A 17,159-nucleotide genomic window follows, 5' to 3' on the forward strand; every position below is an offset into this window, starting at 1 on the left:
CACCCTGCATTACTACATCACTCTACTGTCTCCCCCCTACCACCACCCTGCATTACTACATCACTCTACTGTCTCCCCCCTACCACCACCCTGCATTACTACATCACTCTACTGTCTCCCCCCTACCACCACCCTGCATTACTACATCACTCTACTGTCTCCCCCCTACCACCACCCTGCATTACTACATCACTCTACTGTCTCCCCCCTACCACCACCCTGCATTACTACATCACTCTACTGTCTGTCTCCCCCCTACCACCACCCTGCATTACTACATCACTCTACTGTCTGTCTCCCCCTACCACCACCCTGCATTACTACATCACTCTACTGTCTGTCTCCCCCTACCACCACCCTGCATTACTACATCACTCTACTGTCTCCCCCCTACCACCACCCTGCATTACTACATCACTCTACTGTCTCCCCCCTACCACCACCCTGCATTACTACATCACTCTACTGTCTCCCCCCTACCACCACCCTGCATTACTACATCACTCTACTGTCTCCCCCCTACCACCACCCTGCATTACTACATCACTCTACTGTCTGTCTCCCCCCTACCACCACCCTGCATTACTACATCACTCTACTGTCTGTCTCTACCACCACCCTGCATTACTACATCACTCTACTGTCTGTCTCCCCCTACCACCACCCTGCATTACTACATCACTCTACTGTCTCCCCCCTACCACCACCCTGCATTACTACATCACTCTACTGTCTCCCCCCTACCACCACCCTGCATTACTACATCACTCTACTGTCTCCCCCCTACCACCACCCTGCATTACTACATCACTCTACTGTCTCCCCCCTACCACCACCCTGCATTACTACATCACTCTACTGTCTCCCCCCTACCACCACCCTGCATTACTACATCACTCTACTGTCTGTCTCCCCCTACCACCACCCTGCATTACTACATCACTCTACTGTCTCCCCCCTACCACCACCCTGCATTACTACATCACTCTACTGTCTCCCCCCTACCACCACCCTGCATTACTACATCACTCTACTGTCTCCCCCCTACCACCACCCTGCATTACTACATCACTCTACTGTCTGTCTCCCCCTACCACCACCCTGCATTACTACATCACTCTACTGTCTCCCCCCTACCACCACCCTGCATTACTACATCACTCTACTGTCTCCCCCCTACCACCACCCTGCATTACTACATCACTCTACTGTCTCCCCCCTACCACCACCCTGCATTACTACATCACTCTACTGTCTCCCCCCTACCACCACCCTGCATTACTACATCACTCTACTGTCTCCCCCCCTACCACCACCCTGCATTACTACATCACTCTACTGTCTGTCTCCCCCTACCACCACCCTGCATTACTACATCACTCTACTGTCTCCCCCTACCACCACCCTGCATTACTACATCACTCTACTGTCTGTCTCCCCCTACCACCACCCTGCATTACTACATCACTCTACTGTCTCCCCCCTACCACCACCCTGCATTACTACATCACTCTACTGTCTGTCTCCCCCTACCACCACCCTGCATTACTACATCACTCTACTGTCTCCCCCCTACCACCACCCTGCATTACTACATCACTCTACTGTCTGTCTCCCCCTACCACCACCCTGCATTACTACATCACTCTACTGTCTCCCCCCTACCACCACCCTGCATTACTACATCACTCTACTGTCTGTCTCCCCCTACCACCACCCTGCATTACTACATCACTCTACTGTCTCCCCCCTACCACCACCCTGCATTACTACATCACTCTACTGTCTGTCTCCCCCTACCACCACCCTGCATTACTACATCACTCTACTGTCTCCCCCCTACCACCACCCTGCATTACTACATCACTCTACTGTCTCCCCCCTACCACCACCCTGCATTACTACATCACTCTACTGTCTCCCCCCTACCACCACCCTGCATTACTACATCACTCTACTGTCTCCCCCCTACCACCACCCTGCATTACTACATCACTCTACTGTCTCCCCCCTACCACCACCCTGCATTACTACATCACTCTACTGTCTGTCTCCCCCTACCACCACCCTGCATTACTACATCACTCTACTGTCTGTCTCCCCCTACCACCACCCTGCATTACTACATCACTCTACTGTCTCCCCCCTACCACCACCCTGCATTACTACATCACTCTACTGTCTCCCCCCTACCACCACCCTGCATTACTACATCACTCTACTGTCTCCCCCCTACCACCACCCTGCATTACTACATCACTCTACTGTCTGTCTCCCCCTACCACCACCCTGCATTACTACATCACTCTACTGTCTCCCCCCTACCACCACCCTGCATTACTACATCACTCTACTGTCTGTCTCCCCCTACCACCACCCTGCATTACTACATCACTCTACTGTCTCTCCCCCTACCACCACCCTGCATTACTACATCACTCTACTGTCTCCCCCCTACCACCACCCTGCATTACTACATCACTCTACTGTCTCCCCCCTACCACCACCCTGCATTACTACATCACTCTACTGTCTCCCCCCTACCACCACCCTGCATTACTACATCACTCTACTGTCTGTCTCCCCCTACCACCACCCTGCATTACTACATCACTCTACTGTCTGTCTCCCCCTACCACCACCCTGCATTACTACATCACTCTACTGTCTCCCCCCTACCACCACCCTGCATTACTACATCACTCTACTGTCTCCCCCCTACCACCACCCTGCATTACTACATCACTCTACTGTCTCCCCCCTACCACCACCCTGCATTACTACATCACTCTACTGTCTGTCTCCCCCTACCACCACCCTGCATTACTACATCACTCTACTGTCTGTCTCCCCCTACCACCACCCTGCATTACTACATCACTCTACTGTCTCCCCCCTACCACCACCCTGCATTACTACATCACTCTACTGTCTGTCTCCCCCTACCACCACCCTGCATTACTACATCACTCTACTGTCTCCCCCCTACCACCACCCTGCATTACTACATCACTCTACTGTCTGTCTCCCCCTACCACCACCCTGCATTACTACATCACTCTACTGTCTCCCCCCTACCACCACCCTGCATTACTACATCACTCTACTGTCTCCCCCCTACCACCACCCTGCATTACTACATCACTCTACTGTCTCCCCCCTACCACCACCCTGCATTACTACATCACTCTACTGTCTCCCCCCTACCACCACCCTGCATTACTACATCACTCTACTGTCTGTCTCCCCCTACCACCACCCTGCATTACTACATCACTCTACTGTCTGTCTCCCCCTACCACCACCCTGCATTACTACATCACTCTACTGTCTCCCCCCTACCACCACCCTGCATTACTACATCACTCTACTGTCTCCCCCCTACCACCACCCTGCATTACTACATCACTCTACTGTCTCCCCCCTACCACCACCCTGCATTACTACATCACTCTACTGTCTCCCCCCTACCACCACCCTGCATTACTACATCACTCTACTGTCTGTCTCCCCCTACCACCACCCTGCATTACTACATCACTCTACTGTCTGTCTCCCCCTACCACCACCCTGCATTACTACATCACTCTACTGTCTCCCCCCTACCACCACCCTGCATTACTACATCACTCTACTGTCTCCCCCCTACCACCACCCTGCATTACTACATCACTCTACTGTCTCCCCCCTACCACCACCCTGCATTACTACATCACTCTACTGTCTCCCCCCTACCACCACCCTGCATTACTACATCACTCTACTGTCTCCCCCCTACCACCACCCTGCATTACTACATCACTCTACTGTCTCCCCCCTACCACCACCCTGCATTACTACATCACTCTACTGTCTGTCTCCCCCTACCACCACCCTGCATTACTACATCACTCTACTGTCTCCCCCCTACCACCACCCTGCATTACTACATCACTCTACTGTCTCCCCCCTACCACCACCCTGCATTACTACATCACTCTACTGTCTGTCTCCCCCTACCACCACCCTGCATTACTACATCACTCTACTGTCTCTCCCCCTACCACCACCCTGCATTACTACATCACTCTACTGTCTGTCTCCCCCTACCACCACCCTGCATTACTACATCACTCTACTGTCTGTCTCCCCCTACCACCACCCTGCATTACTACATCACTCTACTGTCTCCCCCCTACCACCACCCTGCATTACTACATCACTCTACTGTCTGTCTCCCCCTACCACCACCCTGCATTACTACATCACTCTACTGTCTCCCCCCTACCACCACCCTGCATTACTACATCACTCTACTGTCTCCCCCCTACCACCACCCTGCATTACTACATCACTCTACTGTCTCCCCCCTACCACCACCCTGCATTACTACATCACTCTACTGTCTCCCCCCTACCACCACCCTGCATTACTACATCACTCTACTGTCTGTCTCCCCCTACCACCACCCTGCATTACTACATCACTCTACTGTCTGTCTCCCCCTACCACCACCCTGCATTACTACATCACTCTACTGTCTCCCCCCTACCACCACCCTGCATTACTACATCACTCTACTGTCTGTCTCCCCCTACCACCACCCTGCATTACTACATCACTCTACTGTCTGTCTCCCCCTACCACCACCCTGCATTACTACATCACTCTACTGTCTCCCCCCTACCACCACCCTGCATTACTACATCACTCTACTGTCTGTCTCCCCCTACCACCACCCTGCATTACTACATCACTCTACTGTCTGTCTCCCCCTACCACCACCCTGCATTACTACATCACTCTACTGTCTCCCCCCTACCACCACCCTGCATTACTACATCACTCTACTGTCTGTCTCCCCCTACCACCACCCTGCATTACTACATCACTCTACTGTCTCCCCCCTACCACCACCCTGCATTACTACATCACTCTACTGTCTCCCCCCTACCACCACCCTGCATTACTACATCACTCTACTGTCTGTCTCCCCCCTACCACCACCCTGCATTACTACATCACTCTACTGTCTCCCCCCTACCACCACCCTGCATTACTACATCACTCTACTGTCTCCCCCCTACCACCACCCTGCATTACTACATCACTCTACTGTCTGTCTCCCCCTACCACCACCCTGCATTACTACATCACTCTACTGTCTCCCCCCTACCACCACCCTGCATTACTACATCACTCTACTGTCTCCCCCCTACCACCACCCTGCATTACTACATCACTCTACTGTCTGTCTCCCCCTACCACCACCCTGCATTACTACATCACTCTACTGTCTCCCCCCTACCACCACCCTGCATTACTACATCACTCTACTGTCTGTCTCCCCCTACCACCACCCTGCATTACTACATCACTCTACTGTCTCCCCCCTACCACCACCCTGCATTACTACATCACTCTACTGTCTCCCCCCTACCACCACCCTGCATTACTACATCACTCTACTGTCTCCCCCCTACCACCACCCTGCATTACTACATCACTCTACTGTCTCCCCCCTACCACCACCCTGCATTACTACATCACTCTACTGTCTCCCCCCTACCACCACCCTGCATTACTACATCACTCTACTGTCTGTCTCCCCCTACCACCACCCTGCATTACTACATCACTCTACTGTCTCCCCCCTACCACCACCCTGCATTACTACATCACTCTACTGTCTGTCTCCCCCTACCACCACCCTGCATTACTACATCACTCTACTGTCTCCCCCCTACCACCACCCTGCATTACTACATCACTCTACTGTCTGTCTCCCCCTACCACCACCCTGCATTACTACATCACTCTACTGTCTCCCCCCTACCACCACCCTGCATTACTACATCACTCTACTGTCTCCCCCCTACCACCACCCTGCATTACTACATCACTCTACTGTCTCCCCCCTACCACCACCCTGCATTACTACATCACTCTACTGTCTCCCCCCTACCACCACCCTGCATTACTACATCACTCTACTGTCTCCCCCCTACCACCACCCTGCATTACTACATCACTCTACTGTCTCCCCCCTACCACCACCCTGCATTACTACATCACTCTACTGTCTCCCCCCTACCACCACCCTGCATTACTACATCACTCTACTGTCTCCCCCCTACCACCACCCTGCATTACTACATCACTCTACTGTCTGTCTCCCCCTACCACCACCCTGCATTACTACATCACTCTACTGTCTCCCCCCTACCACCACCCTGCATTACTACATCACTCTACTGTCTGTCTCCCCCTACCACCACCCTGCATTACTACATCACTCTACTGTCTCCCCCCTACCACCACCCTGCATTACTACATCACTCTACTGTCTGTCTCCCCCTACCACCACCCTGCATTACTACATCACTCTACTGTCTGTCTCCCCCTACCACCACCCTGCATTACTACATCACTCTACTGTCTCCCCCCTACCACCACCCTGCATTACTACATCACTCTACTGTCTGTCTCCCCCTACCACCACCCTGCATTACTACATCACTCTACTGTCTCCCCCCTACCACCACCCTGCATTACTACATCACTCTACTGTCTCCCCCCTACCACCACCCTGCATTACTACATCACTCTACTGTCTCCCCCCTACCACCACCCTGCATTACTACATCACTCTACTGTCTCCCCCCTACCACCACCCTGCATTACTACATCACTCTACTGTCTCCCCCCTACCACCACCCTGCATTACTACATCACTCTACTGTCTCCCCCCTACCACCACCCTGCATTACTACATCACTCTACTGTCTGTCTCCCCCTACCACCACCCTGCATTACTACATCACTCTACTGTCTCCCCCCTACCACCACCCTGCATTACTACATCACTCTACTGTCTCCCCCCTACCACCACCCTGCATTACTACATCACTCTACTGTCTTCTCCCCCTACCACCACCCTGCATTACTACATCACTCTACTGTCTCCCCCCTACCACCACCCTGCATTACTACATCACTCTACTGTCTGTCTCCCCCTACCACCACCCTGCATTACTACATCACTCTACTGTCTCCCCCCTACCACCACCCTGCATTACTACATCACTCTACTGTCTCCCCCCTACCACCACCCTGCATTACTACATCACTCTACTGTCTCCCCCCTACCACCACCCTGCATTACTACATCACTCTACTGTCTGTCTCCCCCTACCACCACCCTGCATTACTACATCACTCTACTGTCTCCCCCCTACCACCACCCTGCATTACTACATCACTCTACTGTCTCCCCCCTACCACCACCCTGCATTACTACATCACTCTACTGTCTCCCCCCTACCACCACCCTGCATTACTACATCACTCTACTGTCTCCCCCCTACCACCACCCTGCATTACTACATCACTCTACTGTCTCCCCCCTACCACCACCCTGCATTACTACATCACTCTACTGTCTCCCCCCTACCACCACCCTGCATTACTACATCACTCTACTGTCTCCCCCCCTACCACCACCCTGCATTACTACATCACTCTACTGTCTCCCCCCTACCACCACCCTGCATTACTACATCACTCTACTGTCTCCCCCCTACCACCACCCTGCATTACTACATCACTCTACTGTCTCCCCCCTACCACCACCCTGCATTACTACATCACTCTACTGTCTCCCCCCTACCACCACCCTGCATTACTACATCACTCTACTGTCTCCCCCCTACCACCACCCTGCATTACTACATCACTCTACTGTCTCCCCCCTACCACCACCCTGCATTACTACATCACTCTACTGTCTCCCCCCTACCACCACCCTGCATTACTACATCACTCTACTGTCTCCCCCCTACCACCACCCTGCATTACTACATCACTCTACTGTCTCCCCCCTACCACCACCCTGCATTACTACATCACTCTACTGTCTGTCTCCCCCTACCACCACCCTGCATTACTACATCACTCTACTGTCTCCCCCCCTACCACCACCCTGCATTACTACATCACTCTACTGTCTCCCCCCTACCACCACCCTGCATTACTACATCACTCTACTGTCTCCCCCCTACCACCACCCTGCATTACTACATCACTCTACTGTCTCCCCCCTACCACCACCCTGCATTACTACATCACTCTACTGTCTCCCCCTACCACCACCCTGCATTACTACATCACTCTACTGTCTGTCCACGTTCAAACATACACAGTCTGTGAAATCTGGGGAAATCACACCGAGGTCAAAGATCAGAGGGAGCAGAGTGAAAACACTGCAAAACACACTCCGGGGGGGGGGGGGGGGGGGGGGGGGGGGGTTCAGTCTGCTAGTAGCTAATGGCTGAGCTACTGCTTTACGGGGTCGCTCTCACACAGCGGCCGCGCTCTCACACAGCGGCCGCGCTCTCACACAGCGGCCGCGCTCTCACACAGCGGCCGCGCTCTCACACAGCGACCGCGCTCTCACACAGCGACCGCGCTCTCACACAGCGACCGCGCTCTCACACAGCGACCGCGCTCTCACACAGCGACCGCGCTCTCACACAGCGACCGCGCTCTCACACAGCGACCGCGCTCTCACACAGCGACCGCGCTCTCACACAGCGACCGCGCTCTCACACAGCGACCGCGCTCTCACACAGCGACCGCGCTCTCACACAGCGACCGCGCTCTCACACAGCGACCGCGCTCTCACACAGCGACCGCGCTCTCACACAGCGACCGCGCTCTCGTTGACCTAAAGGGACAGGCCCGTTGACCTAAAGAGACAGGCCCGTTGACCTAAAGAGACAGGCCCGTTGACCTAAAGAGACAGGCCCGTTGACCTAAAGGAACAGGCCTGGGTAATGTCCAGGGGGCACAACACAAAGAAAACCAGCATCAACGTGTCCAATTCTGTTTTGAAATGTTTTGCCACGGTGTACCCTACTGAACACAGCCTAGGACTGTGGTAATAATATGTGACTCATGTAATGTGACAGGGGAGTGAGGCAGCCAGGAATATGGGACTCATGTCATGTGACAGGGGAGTGAGGCAGCCAGGATTATGGGACTCGTGTCAGGTGACAGGGGAGTGAGGCAGCCAGGGATATGGGACTCGTGTCATGTGACAGGGGAGTGAGGCAGCTAGGGTTGATGTGCCCCTGCATGCCTTTTCTCCAGCTTGGCATCTCTAGAGTAAATAAACAAATGGAGTAGCAGCACATATTTCCAGGAAAGGTTCTCCTAGTCCTGCTCTGAACACAGGAAGAGATAAGAGAACCAGGAAGAGAGGGGGGGGGGGGGCAGAACTCAAACGCAGAACTCAAGCTGAGGGGAAAATACCTCATTTAACTCTGTTGAGTCTGAAATGAAGTCTGAATTGAGCACGGTTCTACTTTAACTGATATCAAAATCAACAGCCATTCTGTCTGGCGCGTGATGAGCTAACAGCCATTCTGTCTGGCGCGTGATGAGCTAACAGCCATTCTGTCTGGCGCGTGATGAGCTAACAGCCATTCTGTCTGGCGCGTGATGAGCTAACAGCCATTCTGTCTGGCGCGTGATGAGCTAACAGCCATTCTGTCTGGCGCGTGATGAGCTAACAGCCATTCTGTCTGGCGCGTGATGAGCTAACAGCCATTCTGTCTGGCGCGTGATGAGCTAACAGCCATTCTGTCTGGCGCGTGATGAGCTAACAGCCATTCTGTCTGGCGCGTGATGAGCTAACAGCCATTCTGTCTGGCGCGTGATGAGCTAACAGCCATTCTGTCTGGCGCGTGATGAGCTAACAGCCAAACAGAGTTTTCACATTTGCTCTGCATCTTCATTGGTTAAGCTACCTGCCTGATCTTTTTCTGAAGTCCAATGGGGGCCCAGCATTCATGGACAACTTCAAAACCCTCCCATGAGAGGCTAGTGAACAGCTAGTGATTGCTGTGTGGCCCCACAGATGGAACGTGGGACAGGGGGCGGTGTGTGTGAGTGCGACCCCAGGCTGACTGAACCCTGCCTGGGGAAGAGAGGAGGAGGGTAGGGGGTGGTACCTGGAAGTAGCATGGAGAATAGCTACAGGCAGGGGGGGCAGGTAAGCTAATGCTAGCAGCAGGGTAGGGCAGGTAAGCTACCGTCTGCTGGTGGGACAGAGACCTCTGGATCACATAGGGGTTATAGAGGTAGTGCTGGGGGAACACAGGTACAGATTACACACACACACACACGTCACCTACCAAATACAAAACGCCAAACTAGTAGCTAGTTCCATGAACGTGTCAGAAACACTGAACAGATGAAAACTTTAGATTCTAATGGACACAGATCTGACAACACAGGAAACAGATGTCCTATGGACTAGTATGAACAGGGGATGGTATTACGATCCAATAATGACACATGACAGTTAGTGAAGCTAAAGGAATGGAGAGAGAGCGAGAGAGCGAGAGAGCGAGAGAGCGAGAGAGCGAGAGAGAGAGAGAGAGAGAGAGCGAGAGAGAGAGAGAGGAGGAGGAGGATGTCATTCTAGAGGAGGAGGATGCCATTCTAGAGGAGGAGGATGTCATTCTAGAGGAGGAGGATGCCATTCTAGAGGAGGAGGATGTCATTCTAGAGGAGGAGGGTGTCATTCTAGAGGAGGAGGATGTCATTCTAGAGGAGGAGGATGTCATTCTAGAGGAGGAGGATGTCATTCTAGAGGAGGAGGATGTCATTCTAGAGGAGGAGGATGTCATTCTAGAGGAGGAGGATGTCATTCTAGAGGAGGAGGATGTCATTCTAGAGGAGGAGGATGTCATTCTAGAGGAGGAGGATGTCATTCTAGAGGAGGAGGATGTCATTCTAGAGGAGGAGGGTGTCATTCTAGAGGAGGAGGGTGTCATTCTAGAGGAGGAGGGTGTCATTCTAGAGGAGGAGGGTGTCATTCTAGAGGAGTAGAGGAGGAGGGTGTCATTCTAGAGGAGTAGAGGAGGAGGGTGCCATTCTAGAGGAGGAGGGTGCCATTCTAGAGGAGGAGGGTGCCATTCTAGAGGAGGAGGATGCCATTCTAGAGGAGGAGGATGTCATTCTAGAGGAGGAGGATGTCATTCTAGAGGAGGAGGGTGCCATTCTAGAGGAGGAGGATGCCATTCTAGAGGAGGAGGATGTTATTCTAGAGGAGGAGGATGTCATTCTAGAGGAGGAGGATGTCATTCTAGAGGAGGAGGATGTCATTCTAGAGGAGGAGGGTGTCATTCTAGAGGAGGAGGGTGTCATTCTAGAGGAGGAGGGTGCCATTCTAGAGGAGGAGGATGCCATTCTAGAGGAGGAGGATGTTATTCTAGAGGAGGAGGATGTCATTCTAGAGGAGGAGGATGTCATTCTAGAGGAGGAGGATGTCATTCTAGAGGAGGATGATGTCATTCTAGAGGAGGAGGATGTCATTCTAGAGGAGGAGGATGTTATTCTAGAGGAGGAGGGTGTCATTCTAGAGGAGGAGGATGTCATTCTAGAGGAGGATGATGTCATTCTAGAGGAGGATGATGTCATTCTAGAGGAGGATGATGTCATTCTAGAGGAGGATGATGTCATTCTAGAGGAGGAGGATGTCATTCTAGAGGAGGATGATGTCATTCTAGAGGAGGATGATTGAAAGGCTGCTTGTTTCAGAGAGGAAGAAAGAGGACCTGGTTGATCGACATGGATGGACTGAAGCTGAATGAGTAAAAGGAGACTGATGATGGATGGAGTGTAGGGCCCAATCTCAAATCCCCCCCCTAAACCCTACGCCCTTGTGGAGAACTGAGAGGATTTAAGAAGCGTATGTAATTTGATGAGACCTCCACTTGTCCTCTGATAGGCTAGGTGGAACTTCCACCAATCAAATCCTCTCAGATCTCCACAAGGGCATAGGTCTCTCTCTCACCAGGGTCATGACTCCCATGCGGTCCACCTCTCGGTTGGGGCTGCGGTTGGGGATGCGTCGCGGGGTGGAGGAGCCTGAGCCGGGGGGCGACGAGCCCCCCATGGAGGAGGGGGGGATGGAGCTCATGGAGCGGAAGCGGCTGCCCCCCAGGCTGTCCCCACTGCCCACACGGCTCTCGATCTCCTCTGCCAGCATGGCTGTGTTCTCCTTCTCCTCTTGAATCATCCTGGAGGGGGGTGGGGTGAAAGAGAGCGAGAGGGGGGAGAGAGAGGAGAGCGAGAGGGGGGAGAGAGAGGAGAGCGAGACGGGGGAGAGAGAGGAGAGCGAAAGGGGGAGGGAGGGAGAGGAGCGAGGGGAGGGAGAGGAGCGAGGGGAGGGAAAGGAGCGAGGGGAGGGAAAGGAGCGAGGGGAGGGAAAGGAGCGAGGGGAGGGAAAGGAGCGAGGGGAGGGAAAGGAGGGGGAGGGAGCACGAGAGGGAGAGGAGGAGGAGGGAGAGGAGGAGGAGGGAGGGAGGGAGAGGAGGAGGCGGGAGGGAGAGGGAGTGCGAGGAGAGGGAGCGGGGCAAGAGAGATGTTAGTGTTAGCATCTCCTTGTTTTCTCTAAAATGAAAAAGGGAAAATGTTTCTCATCAGATTATTAGAATGACATCTCCAGAATGAAGTTGAAATACGTCCAACATCCTGATAGTAGGGATGTGTGTGTGTGTACCTGATCTCGTTGTTGATGGCGTCCAGCTGCTCCTGCAGCATGAGGGCCAGGGTCTGAGCGTCGGCCTGGCCAGCAGGGGACAGTGGGTCCACTGAGCTGAAGATGGTCTCGCGCTCATCGTCCTCCAGGTCTGACGTGTCCAGGTCAGACTCAAACGCCTGAGCAACGTTGGCCAGAACATTAGCCTGCTGCACACGCTCCCACTCCTGTTCATTCAGAGTCTGGACCTGGGAGGGGGGGGGGGGGGGGGGGGGGGAATAAGAGAATGTGGAAGGAAGAGAGAGGGTGGGTGGGGGGAGAGTGAGAGGGGAGAAGAACATTTGAGAGGGAGGGAGAGAAGGGAGGAGAATGTGGGAGGGAGGGAGAGGGGGGAGAGAATGTGGGTGAGGGGGAGAGAGGGAGGGAATGTGGGAGAGGGGGAGAGAGGGAGGGAGCGAGGGAGAGAGAGGGAGGGAGCGAGGGAGAGAGAGGGAGGAAGCGAGGGAGAGAGAGGGAGGGATGAGGGAGGGAGGGATGATGAGTGAGAGGAAGGAAAAGTTACAGAGAAAGTTAGTCACAGAATCGGACGGTCCAGAATACCTTTAAGCCATGTTCTGTAAAACACACTCCACAGCAACACTATCAAATCAACCTCTCATTATTATGGTTGTCTTTACTCTGACTTACATGTCTCTGTTGTCCAGAGAAGAAGCAGAGGGAGAGAGAGAGAATACCATCAGATACAGAACAAATGAGAGAGGGAGGGAGGGAGAGAGAGAATACCATCAGATACAGAACAAATGAGAGAGGGAGGGAGGGAGAGAGAGAATACCATCAGATACAGAACAAATGAGAGAGGGAGGGAGGGGAGAGAGAGAATACCATCAGATTCAGAACAAATGAGAGGGAGGGAGGGAGGGAGAATACCATCAGATACAGAACAAATGAGAGAGGGAGGGAGGGAGAGAGAGAGAGAAAACCATCAGATACAGAACAAATGAGAGAGGGAGGGAGGGAGAGGAGAGAGAGAAAACCATCAGATACAGAACAAATGAGAGAGGGAGGGAGGGAGAGAGAGAATACCATCAGATACAGAACAAGAGAGAGGGAGGGAGAGAGAGAATACCATCAGATACAGAACAAGAGAGAGGGAGGGAGAGAGAGAATACCATCAGATACAGAACAAATGAGAGAGGGAGGGAGGGAGAGAGAGAATACCATCAGATACAGAACAAATGAGAGAGGGAGGGAGGGAGAGAGAGAGAGAAAACCATCAGATACAGAACAAATGAGAGAGGGAGGGAGGGGAGAGAGAGAATACCATCAGATACAGAACAAAGGAGAGGGAGGGAGGGAGGGAAAATACCATCAGATACAGAACAAATGAGAGAGGGAGGGAGGGAGAGAGAGAGAGAAAACCATCAGATACAGAACAAATGAGAGAGGGAGGGAGGGAGAGAGAGAAAACCATCAGATACAGAACAAATGAGAGAAGGAGGGAGGGAGAGAGAGAATACCATCAGATACAGAACAAGAGAGGGAGGGAGAGAGAGAATACCATCAGATACAGAACAAGAGAGAGGGAGGGAGAGAGAGAATACCATCAGATACAGAACAAATGAGAGAGGGAGGGAGGGAGAGAGAGAATACCATCAGATACAGAACAAATGAGAGAGGGAGGGAGGGAGAGAATACCATCAGATACAGAACAAATGAGAGAGGGAGGGAGAGAGAATACCATCAGATACAGAACAAGAGAGAGGGAGGGAGAGAGAGAATACCATCAGATACAGAACAAATGAGAGAGGGAGGAAGAGAGAGAATACCATCAGATACAGAACAAATGAGAGGGGGAGGGGAGAGAGAATACCATCAGATACAGAACAAATGAGAGAGGGAGGGAGGGAGAGAATACCATCAGATACAGAACAAATGAGAGAGGGAGGGGAGAGAGAGAGAGAGAATACCATCAGATACAGAACAAATGAGAGAGGGAGGGGAGAGAGAGAGAATACCATCAGATACAGAACAAATGAGAGAGGGAGGGGAGAGAGAGAGAGAATACCATCAGATACAGAACAAATGAGAGAGGGAGGGAGGGAGAGAATACCATCAGATACAGAACAAATGAGAGGGAGGGAGGGAGAATACCATCAGATAAAGAACAAATGAGAGAGGGAGGGAGGGAGGGAGAGAGAATACCATCAGATACAGAACAAATGAGAGAGGGAGGGAGGGAGAGAATACCATCAGATACAGAACAAATGAGAGAGGGAGGGAGGGAGAGAATACCATCAGATACAGAACAAATGAGAGAGGGAGGGAGAGAGAGAATACCATCAGATACAGAACAAATGAGAGAGGGAGGGAGAGAGAGAATACCATCAGATACAGAACAAATGAGAGAGTGAGGGAGGGAGAGAGAATACCATCAGATACAGAACAAATGAGAGAGGGAGGGAGGGAGAATACCATCAGATACAGAACAAATGAGAGAGGGAGGGGAGAGAGAATACCATCAGATACAGAACAAAAGAGAGAGGTAGGGAGGGAGAAAATACCATCAGATACAGAACAAATGAGAGAGGGAGGGAGAGAGAGAATACCATCAGATACAGAACAAATGAGAGAGGGAGGGAGAGAGAGAATACCATCAGATACAGAACAAATGAGAGAGGGAGAGAGGGAGAATACCATCAGATACAGAACAAATGAGAGAGGGAGGGAGAGAGAGAATACCATCAGATACAGAACAAATGAGAGAGGGAGGGAGGGAGAGAATACCATCAGATACAGAACAAATGAGAGAGGGAGAGAGGGAGAGAATACCATCAGATACAGAACAAATGAGAGAGGGAAGGAGAGAGAATACCATCAGATACAGAACAAATGAGAGAGGGAGAGAGGGAGAATACCATCAGATACAGAACAAATGAGAGAGGGAGTGAGAGAGAGAATACCATCAGATACAGAACAAATGAGAGAGGGAGGGAGAGAACAGTTTGTGGGCCAGAGAGGACTTCAACACAGACAATGGATATCTGATCTGAATGAACTGAAACATCAGTATCTAGGTCCACCAGACAGACAGAGCCCAGCTGCCAATATTCCATTTAAACTGTCCCTCACTATGACACACAGGGCTGCAGGGGTTCACCTTGGAGGGTTCGTCCCGTAGCGCGGCGAGACGCCCCTTCTGGGGCCGCCTCAGCACCAGCGCGCTGCCGTAGTGGTCCGAGTGGCTGTCCATCATAGAGGAGGCCGACACCGGGTACCTGAAGTCTGGGGTGCTGCCTTGGTGAGACCGCCTGAGAGCGCACACACATCACACACACACACACACACACACACACACACACACAAACGCAAGGACAGACACACACACACAAAATAGATCAATCACAAAGAAAAGAGGTGGGCAGAGAGGCCAGAGCACTGGCCAATCATGTGTGAGCCAGAGTCCAGGACAGCCAATGAGAAAGTTGATTATTTTACCCATGGTGCAGCAGTGAGTTGCTCCTGTTCCTGCCTTGCTCGTTCTCCGCCCGCATCGTCTCAATCTGGATCAATAGCTGCTCCTGAAGGAGGGAGAGGGGAGGGGGGAGAGGAGGGGGTAGGAAGAGAGGAGGGGGTAGGAAGAGAGGGAAGGAGGGGGAGAGGGAAGGGGGTAGGAAGAGGGGAGGGGGTAGGAAGAGGGGAGGGGGAAGGAAGAGAGGGAAGGAGGGGGAGAGGGAAGGAGGGAGGGGTTAGGAAGAGATGGAAGGAGGGGGAGAGGGGAGGGGTTAGGAAGAGATGGAAGGAGGGGGAGAGGGGAGGGGGGAGGGGTTAGGAAGAGATGGAAGGAGGGGGAGAGGGAGTAAGAGGGAGAGGGGAGAGAGGAGTTGGTAGGAAGAGAGGGAAGGAGGGGGAGAGGGGAGACAGGAGGGGGTAGGAAGAGATGGAAGGAGGGGGAGAGGGAGAGGGTAGGAAGAGAGGGAAGGAGGGGGAGAGGGAGTGAGAGGGAAAGGGGAGAGAGGAGTTGGTAGGAAGAGAGGGAAGGAGGGGGAGAGGGAGGGGAGAAAGACAGACTTGAGGAGTGTCATTGGCAACGAGAATCCAAACACAGCGATGACAACTCTCTAGTTGTTCAGAGGAGACAGCAGCCAGAGTCACCAGTCCTTACCTTCTCATGGTGTGTTTCCTCAACCAGCTTCTTACTGAGCTCCAGATCTCTGATCAGGCCGTTCTGGTGGAGAAGAGACAGCACATGGAGAATCAGCACAGTATTGTCCCAGATTGGTTCATCTATAGATAATGAACACAGCATAGTCCCAGCTTGGTTCAGCTATAGATAATGACCACAGCATTGTCCCAGCTTGGTTCATCTATAGATAATGACCACAGCATTGTCCCAGATTGGTTCATCTATAGATAATGACCACAGCATTGTCCCAGATTGGTTCAGCTATAGATAATGACCACAGCATTGTCCCAGCTTGGTTCATCTATAGATAATGACCACAGCATTGTCCCAGCTTGGTTCAGCTATAGATAATGACCACAGCATTGTCCCAGCTTGGTTCATCTATAGATAATGACCACAGCATTGTCCCAGCTTGGTTCAGCTATAGATAATGACCACCGCATTGTC

General features: G+C 52.5%; 1 protein-coding gene across 13 annotated transcripts in view; it reads right to left on the reverse strand.

Annotated features, from left to right (window-relative positions):
• The window catches only part of LOC129846204 (liprin-alpha-1-like), a 53,401-nt gene extending 36,551 nt beyond the window's left edge, over positions 1–16,850 (reverse strand). For all 13 annotated transcript variants that reach the window (XM_055914207.1, XM_055914197.1, XM_055914203.1 and 10 more), the window contains exons 1-5: positions 16,692–16,850; positions 16,025–16,107; positions 15,687–15,837; positions 12,551–12,777; positions 11,843–12,068 (exon numbers count right to left, since the gene is read on the reverse strand). In XM_055914207.1, coding sequence (XP_055770182.1) covers positions 11,843–12,068; positions 12,551–12,777; positions 15,687–15,837; positions 16,025–16,107; positions 16,692–16,835 — 831 coding nt within the window. In that variant the 5' untranslated portion in view covers positions 16,836–16,850. The remainder of the gene's footprint in view (positions 1–11,842; positions 12,069–12,550; positions 12,778–15,686; positions 15,838–16,024; positions 16,108–16,691) is intronic.
• Between the last annotated feature and the right edge of the window lie 309 nt (positions 16,851–17,159).

Source organism: Salvelinus fontinalis, unplaced genomic scaffold (genome assembly GCF_029448725.1).
Source record: "Salvelinus fontinalis isolate EN_2023a unplaced genomic scaffold, ASM2944872v1 scaffold_0477, whole genome shotgun sequence".
Lineage (NCBI taxonomy): Eukaryota > Metazoa > Chordata > Actinopteri > Salmoniformes > Salmonidae > Salvelinus > Salvelinus fontinalis.